The sequence below is a fragment of the Penaeus vannamei genome, chromosome 6 (genome assembly GCF_042767895.1).
Source record: "Penaeus vannamei isolate JL-2024 chromosome 6, ASM4276789v1, whole genome shotgun sequence".
NCBI classification, from domain to species: domain Eukaryota; kingdom Metazoa; phylum Arthropoda; class Malacostraca; order Decapoda; family Penaeidae; genus Penaeus; species Penaeus vannamei.
The window spans coordinates 47,596,672-47,605,677 of NC_091554.1; the positions used below are offsets into that span (position 1 = coordinate 47,596,672).

General features: G+C 46.4%; 1 protein-coding gene across 4 annotated transcripts; it reads left to right on the top strand.

Moving 5' to 3' along the window:
* Positions 1 to 849: 849 nt before the first annotated feature.
* Positions 850 to 8,839, top strand: LOC138861909 (uncharacterized; the record flags this gene model as incomplete). Of its 4 annotated transcripts, none has more annotated exon segments than XM_070122365.1 (5): positions 850 to 920; positions 2,563 to 2,654; positions 5,729 to 6,157; positions 6,648 to 6,754; positions 8,771 to 8,839. In XM_070122365.1, coding segments are annotated over 3 exon segments (576 nt in total). In that variant the 5' UTR covers positions 850 to 920; positions 2,563 to 2,612.
* Between the last annotated feature and the right edge of the window lie 167 nt (positions 8,840 to 9,006).

Consider the following 9,006-nt stretch of genomic DNA (forward strand, 5'->3'; position numbering starts at 1 on the left):
ATTAAGGAATTGACGAATCTATGTAAAATATAATAGTTTACCATAAACATTTCTCGTTTTCTCTGGTGTATCCCCACCACATTCTCTTTTTTTAGGGTATTCTATTATATTGTACTGGCACTGTATTATATTCAGGTTCTATAATAAATATTCTCATTTAGAAATAGATATGTATTAATTCCGTTACTTGAAAGATTATATTTGAGTTGTGAAATTATGCATGTATGGATTAATAAGGACGTAATGCGGTGAAGGTTTAGGATACGACCGCACCGACCAGGAGAAAATTGAAGATCATAGCCCTCTCTTGATGGCGTCAGAGTATATTCCAAAGAATTAAGGGAAATAGTGACAGCATTCGAGAAGAACAAAAAGGGCACTGCAGTAAGTCGAGACCCCGTACCCTAGGTCTATATAAGTACAGGTCTCGTAATTTCGGGGTTTTGGTTGATAAGGCCTATGACGTCCCTTGGCGAGAGCTGAGAGCAGGGGGGGTGGGGGGAATTAGAGCATGGTAGGGTGGGAGAGAGATAATAGAGAACGGTAGTAAATGAGCAGATACTTAAGTAAGTTTAGATGTCGGCACGTTAAACGACTTGCATATTGGACAAGATTTTACAGGCGATGATTATGAGCGATTGTTTATAGGCCTATATCACGTATTCTGCGTGAATATATTACTTATATAGACCTTGCCTTACCATCCCCAGACCAGAGGCAGAGTGCGAGTTGTTTAACGCTATAAACCGCTGACCTCATCTGGCCGGCGATGCCATGGGACGTCGCGCGCCCGAGAGTGACCAGTACTCATGCGGTGACTACGCTAAACAGTCGTGCTAAGTGACGTCTGTACAGAACTCTGCCTAATATTTACATTTTGGATCATACCGTGAGAGGAGAGCAATTTAACCAACAACCATGTAAGTAGAGTTAAGTAATAAGTTGTGTAATAAGTGTGATTGTTTCCTACACTATAGGGACCCCTACACTGAACAGGTTACACTTACAAAGTACATCATGTGGCAGTAATCAGGTAATTACTTAACAAAACACACTACACACGTACTTCTAAGAGTGCATTTGATCACTTACAAACTTAGAACCATACTCTTAAGAGACTAAGAGATAGAAAGTGATATATGAATTATAATGACATAAAAATTTCATATATAATCATTTTCTGTGCGTGTGTATGCATCTCTCTCTCTCTCTCTCTCTCTCTCTCTCTCTCTCTCTCTCTCTCTCTCTCTCTCTCTCTCTCTCTATATATATATATATATATATATATATATATATATATATATATATATATATATATATATATTCAATCCTATACTAATTACATATAACAAAAATATATAGAGTGGGACTTTTTATGCATTATTTGCTAAAGGGAATATTTCTTTGATTGAATCGTTTTCCTTTCGAATTTGTAAAGAGAGACAGTGTAACGAACTTAACGGTTTTTTTACTCGATCACCTCAGTTGGTCAAAGATCATCGGAGGGAGTGGTTCTGTAGCGGTATTTAGTATGTGTATTATTTAGTATTTAGTATATTTGATAACGTTTAGTTTGTGAAATATGTACTTTCTCTCTCTCTCTCTCTCTTTCTCTCTCTCTCTCTCTCTCTCTCTCTCTCTCTCTCTCTCTCTCTCTCTCTCTCTCTCTCTCTCTCTCTCTCTCTCTCTCTCTCCCTCTCCCTCTCCCTCTCCCTCTCCCTCTCCCTCTCCCTCTCCCTCTCCCTCTCCCTCTCCCTCTCCCTCTCCCTCTCCTTCCCTTCCTTTCTCTCTCCCTCCTCCTCCCTCCTTTCTCTCTCTTTCTCTCTCTCCCTCCCCCTCCTTTCTCTCTCTCTCTCTCCCTCTCCCTCTTCCTCCTTTCTCTCTCTCTTCTCCATCTCCCTCCTTTCTCTTTCCTCTCTCTCCCTCCCTTCTCTCTCGCTCCCTCTCCCTCCCTTCTCTCTCGCTCCCTCTCCCTCCCTTCTCTCTCGCTCCCTCTCCCTCCCTTCTCTCTCGCTCCCTCTCCCTCCCTTCTCTCTCGCTCCCTCTCCCTCCCTTCTCTCTCGCTCCCTCTCCCTCCCTTCTCTCTCGCTCCCTCTCCCTCCCTTCTCTCTTGCTCTCTCTCCCTCCCCTCTCTCTCTCTCTTTCTCTCCTTCCCTTCTCTCTCTTTCTCTCCTTCCCTTCTCTCTCTCTCTCTCTCTCTCTCTCTCTCTCTCTCTCTCTCTCTCTCTCTCTCTCTCTCTCTCTCTCTCTCTCTCTCTCTCTCTCTCTCTCTATCTCTCCTTCCTTCTCTCTCTCTCTCTCCCTCTCCTTCCCTTCTCTCTCTCTCCCTCTTCCTCCCTTCTCTCTCTCTCCCTCCTCCCTCTCCCTCCCTGTCTGCCCCTTCCTCCATCCTTCCCTCCCGTCGTCTCATTCCCTTTGATCCAATAATTATTTACCAGAGAGAGAGAGAGAGAGAGAGAGAAAGAGATTTCACATACTAAATATCGACAATACATTTCCACTCACTCTGGTGATTTTTGACCAACTTGAGGTAATTTCTGTACGTGTTATTTTGCATTCCAGCATCTCGCAGTTTTTGAAGTCTAAGGATAGAGAAAATACTGAAATACGCCATGTGGTTTCCCAGCGGCAATTACCTGGTGTCAGATAACAAGGTTAGTAGATGTTACTTTGTGTGTTTCATTCGTAGGGGGTTGTTATAACCGTAGAAAATACATGGGGGTTTCTTCGACATTTTTTAGATTGGTGCAGCTCGGTTCGTCCACTTGTCTGAATTATTATTAAGCCCATGCCAATTACAGAATGATGCTCTAACTTTAGCTACTGCGATGTCAGGCTGATGTAAACGGTGTTCATTTTACTCTGAGGGGTTTATTAATGCACTGGTAATAGAAGCACATCAGAGGGCGACAGAGTCAGTTTTTCAGGCGGAGAAGCGATCTCAAATCTGCAGGACGTGAAACCCTTCCGCGCAAATCTCCCGCGAATTAGAGACGTGCAAATACATGATAACGTAACACTGCCCCTCCTTGCAAGAGACCGACCGGACCGCCTATTTAACACAGACTAAAGCACACATTATTTTCCTTTTGCTTAGTCCAGAAAACAATCTCTCATACACTCTGGTGACTGCCTGCGTCGCTTTGACCGCACGTCCTCACGGTGGACAGGCAGTTTTGTCTCCTCGTTGGTGGTCGTGTCTCCCGCATCCACCAGTGACTCGCCAGCTGTCTCGTCCACTCCACCACAACCGCTGCCACCGCGCCCACCATCTCCATCACCACCACCACGCTGGTTCCACTGCACCTCTTCCTCGTTCCTTTCCTCCTCTTCTCCGTCCTCGCTCCCTCCTCCTCCCCATGAGGATAACTAGGGGCCGTAGTACCCCCACAGGCTATGGCTGGGGTTCAAGAGAAGAAAAGTGTGATGTTGGTGACCGCGTATGGCTATCTCCTAACCTCTAGAGTCCCTGGGAAGGTCCCTTTGATACACGCCCACGCATGCTACACGCGTGGGCGTTTCTGAGACCCACGACGGGTATTGTAGGTCACGTCATACATCTGCAGTATCTTGTAGAGACCTCAGGGACTCTGGAGTTTAGGAGAAGGCCACACACGGTCACCAACGTTATACTTTTCTTCGCTTTAACCCCGGTCATAGCGTGTCTCCATGGTGTTGCCAGCCATCCTCGTGCTGTTACGTGCCAAGCAGCCTTTCTTGCAACATCTGGACATCATTGGGTGTTATAGGGTCAGTAATTTCCTGGGGAGGTCGCCCTGTCGCCAGATCTGCGGGGGGTCGCTGCTCCCTACCGAACATCTGCTTGGCGAGAGGAGTGTGGGTGGTCGCCAGGCCTCCTCGTGCCGGGCTGAGCAACAAGCCATCAACAGTGTCGAAAGCTGCTTTCGCGTCCCGATGGTCTTTGCTGAAGCACTTGGCCGCCTCGTGGAGCAACGTCCTGTTGAATCGTCTGACTGAGGCCTCGAGGCGTTGGTGCGGGTCTTGATCCCCGGCAGTCGACAGCACTCTTGGAACACCACGGACTCAAACTCCCGCCCCTGGTCTGAGTGCAGCTCTCGCGGGGCCTCGAAGAGCGCAATGATGTTATTCACCAGCGCCTCTGCCACCGTCTCTGCCTCGTGATCGGGGAGCGCATATGCGTCGGGGCGCTTTGCGAAAGAATCCATCGCCACGCAAACAAATCTGTTTTCCTGTGCGGTGACGGAGCGGCCCGACGATGCACACGGCCACCTTTCCCAGGGGCGCGCGGTTATTCCTCACTGGACCGTTACGGTCACATGGCATCTTACAGGGGTGACCACTCCTGTGCGTTTCGTCTCATTCCCGCCCAATTGAACCGCAGCCTTCACTTGGCCTGAGTCCTTTTTACCCCCAGGTGGCCGCTGGTGATCCCACAGTGCAACTCACGTAACAGCAACGTGGCCGTCCAGGAGCATCGCCCTATCGCCGCTGTAACACTCCGCCCTCCTGCGCAACGTGGCCCACTGCTGCCACAGCGCTCTCTGCTGCTCCCCGTGGCCAGCTGGGACGCTCCTGGGATGCCTCCTTCTACTCGATCAGGGGAATTATATCCTCATCCTCCCTCTGTGTCCGACGCCATCTCTCCTCGGCGTCTACAGAGTCTCTCCAGACCTGCAGCCGCCGACTTGCCACCCGCTCTTCCCTCCTCAAGCAGTGTGGACACAGAGTCGCAAGGGCGGTGGCTCAGACCGTCGGTGCTCGGTGCTTTTCACTATTGCCAACAGATCCTTTCGAGTCACACAATAGTTCTTCTCAGGACCCGTGAACTCGGCACTGTAAAATGCTCACCACACATTCTTTTCCATCCTCCACCTGCGACAGGACGGCACCAAAACCTTCGGCACTAGTGTCGGTGTCCAGCAGGTACTGGCTAGGGAACGAGGCAGTATTGGGGCCTCGACCAAGGCTCGCTTCAGGCCATCGAAAGCTTCCTGACAAACTTCACTGTATTCAAACCGTACACCTTTTCTAGTGAGTTGGTGGAGAGGGGAGGCAGTAGGTACACACGCCCATTAAACTCTTCACGTCGGCTACACACCTAAGAACAGGCCAGTCCTACACCGCGTCCGCCTTCTGGGGGATGGTCTTCACCTCGTCTCTACCGACTGTGTTCCTTAGGAATGGCACCTCGGGCTGGAGAGGGAAAATGGCACTTCTTTGGGCTGAGCTTCAAGTTGCCAGAATGATCCTCCGAAGGTCTGTGATGTCAAGGTAGATAAGGCAAACGTGGATAAACACGTTCCAAGAATAGTTTACTGGACGAGAAGGAGAGATAAAAGGAATAAATGAAAGGTAAAATGAAGAAAGAAAGGAATAGTGTTACTAATATCTGTTTTACATGAATCATTAAACACCGATTTCACAAAAAAAGTTCATAATTCGATTACTTGGTTTACGCATTTCATTACAAGCTTCTGTACTGCAAGTTTTATATTTATTTACACTATTATGCGATTTACCGAAATTTGACCGTTGAGTCTAACATACACCGGACCCGGACAATTAACCTAACAGCCGGTGACGCTCTGAGTGAATATTTTATTACTTAGATTTATGTGTTTTCTCTGCAATTTCATGTAATTTATTAAACCCAATAGTCGCACATAGAGTCTTAAAATAAGATTATCCTAAAAATAATGATGATAATACTGATAACCACGAATAATATTTTTTTTTACCTCTACAGGTGCACAGAACACAATGGAGGAAAATGGACACCTTCACCAAACCCGGACGCAGATCCACACGATCCAAACTAAGGAAATATACAAAAACGAGTAAACCCAACACGGAATCCATCCTCCACCACCAACTCCTAGGAATCCTCTATGGCTACAAGTCCCTAGCCATGAAAAACGCCGCCAAGTTCCCAGATTACACCCAGATACAGACGGCAGCAGAAGAAGGAGGCAGGAGACACCTCCACGAGAACCTGGGATTCCTTTTGACTGAGAAATCATTTAGACTCGGCTGGCGGGAGATTAAGCTCTCGTTGGCGAAGGAGGTCGCGGCGAGGACCGCTGCCGCTCCTGAGGAACCCCGGGATGCCTTCAGGAGGAGGAGGAGGGTCGTGGGGTCGGGTTCCTTCGCAGGGGCAGGACTCCAGGACAGGAAGGTAAAGGGGAATGGTGGCGAAGTCAGACATTTTCCGGAGTGTGATCCATTGAGGGTATATAATGTCTTTTGACATTGATATGTATATATATATACATATACAGATATATATACATACATATGTGTATATATATATATATATATATATATATATATATATATATATATATAGAGAGAGAGAGAAGAGGGGAAGAGAAAGAAGAGGAAGAGAGAGAAATTCGTGTGTAGCAATTAGCAACATATCCTTTAGTTTGATAAAGAAACCCACATTGCACAAACTATATTTATTGAAATTGAGACAATAGTTTCGAAATCCTGCTGAATTCCACCTTCAGCCCTGAAGATGGAATCCAGGAGAACTTCGATAAATCTACTTTGTACATTACTGGTTTCTCTACCACTGTATCAACACGATATAGTGTTTTTTCCCCATTCATATAAGAATATCCTGCTTCGCGTGCAAAAAAAATGTGCATAAAATCTTTCCCCAGCAGGAGGTTGTCGACTGCCCGCTCCTGAAGCTGTGCAGGCCGTGCTCTGTGGTGCTGCGGCCCGTCAGGTGCCTCGCCTTCGCCCCGCCCTCTCGCCTCTGCTGACGGTGAGCAGCTCTTTGCCGGACGAATACTTGGTGAACACATACACACGCGGTCACGCACACATACACACGCAAGCACGCACACATACATGCACGCACGCACACATACACACGCGGGCACGCACACATACATGCACGCACGCACACATACACACGCGGTCACGCACACATACACATGCGGTCACGCACACATACACATGCGGTCACGCACACATACACACGCGCGCACGCTCACATACACGCACGCACGCACGCACACATACACACGCGCGCACGCACACATACACACGCGCGCACGCACACATACACACGCGCGCACGCATAAATGCACACGCGCGCACGCACACATACACGCACGCACGCACGCACACACACGACGCGCACACATCACACACACACGCATAAGTGCACGCACACATTACGCAGCCGCACACACACACACACACGCACGCACACATACACGCACACACACACAAACATACACACACGCACGCCACACATACATCGCACACACAAACATTTAATACACATAATTAACGCACACACACAAACACACAGCACCACACACAAAACACACACACACCACACACACACACGCACACCACATACACCACACACACACACCACACACACACCACACATACACACCACACACACACACACACACACACACACACACGCATATATATATTTTTTTTCTTTGTTCTTTTTTCTTTTTCTTTTTTTTTTTTCTTTTTTTTTTTTTTTTACTTGTTTATGTTTGTATAAAATTCATTGATATATTTAAGTATATTTCCAAATTTCTCTTTTTCGCCCACCGGGAGTCGGGGGTTTATGATATATGAGTCAAAATAAATTAATATTTAAGTGCGCAAAATTAAATGGTTAAGGAAACTCATGTTAGAATGTATAAAGACACATTTCAGTCAGTTTAAATCTACCTATTTTTTCTATCAGGAACTATCGATCTATATCTCTCCACACGTACACGCACTTATATGTGTGTATATATGTATATAAGTGTGTGTGTGTACGCGTAAGTACGTGTGTGTGTGCGTGCGTGTATGTGTGTGTTTGTGTGTGCGTGCGTGTATGTGTCATTTACGTACGTGTGTGCATTATGTGTGTAAAAATTCGTTGCGGTGTGTGTTTGTGCGTATGTACGTGTTAACACGTGTGTGTGTGCGTGCGTACGTATGTGTGTGTGTGTGTGTGTGCATAAGTGTGTGTGTGTGTGTGTGCGTACGTGTGCGTGTGTGCAAGCGTACGTGTGTGCGTACGTGTGTGTGTGTGCGTACGTATGTGTGTGTGTGTGCGTGTTGCGTGCGTACGTGTGTGTGCGTGTTGCGTGCGTACGTGTGTGTGTTTGTGTGTGTGTGCGTGTGTACGTGTGTTTGTATGTGTTTGTGTGTGTGTGTGCGTGCGTACGTGTGTGCGTGCAGAGATGGCGATGCTTGTACCGGCGATATGTATCAATCTTTTGTTTGGTGTTGGTATCGCCTCAATAACAATATTGTTTTCTCAAGATGTATCAAGAAAAATGATATGTCGATACATTAGTATCTTGACATAATCTCTCTCTCTCTCTCTCTCTCTCTCTTTCTCTCTCTCTCTCACTCCCTCACTCTATCTCTATCTGTGGCTCTCTCTACCTGACTTTTATTCGTCTCTCTCTCCCTCTCTCCCTGTCTTACTCTGTCTATATCTGTGGCTCTCTCTCTCTCTGACTTTCTCTCTCTCATTCCGTCTCTCTCTATCTCGTATCTGAAAACATCTCTCTCTCTCTCTCTCTCTCTCTCTCCCTACTTACTTCACATCCTTTCTTCCTCCCCCACCCCCTCTCTATTTATCTCTCTCTCTGTTTTTTTTTTCGTTTTTTTTTTTTAATTCACTCTCTCCCTCGCTCCCTTCCTCTCTCGCTATCTCACTCTCTCTAATATTTGTTTTTATGTTTTGAAAGTCATCGCATATTCAGCATGTGATAGTAATAATAAAGGAAGTGTTATTTATGTGTTACAGTAACACATAATTGGCAGAAGACGAGATAGTATTAATACGTCTAGGAAGACAGGAGGGATGAATCAACAGGTAAAGTAATTAACTTGCATACGTGTCTCTACGTATTTCTGTGTGTGTGAAATAAGATACAATATGCACGTGACAAACAGAAAAACATGTATTGTATTAGTTGTATGAATTAGTTTATTATATAGGATGTTAAGATAGATACATAAAAGAACATACTTTTCAGTAAT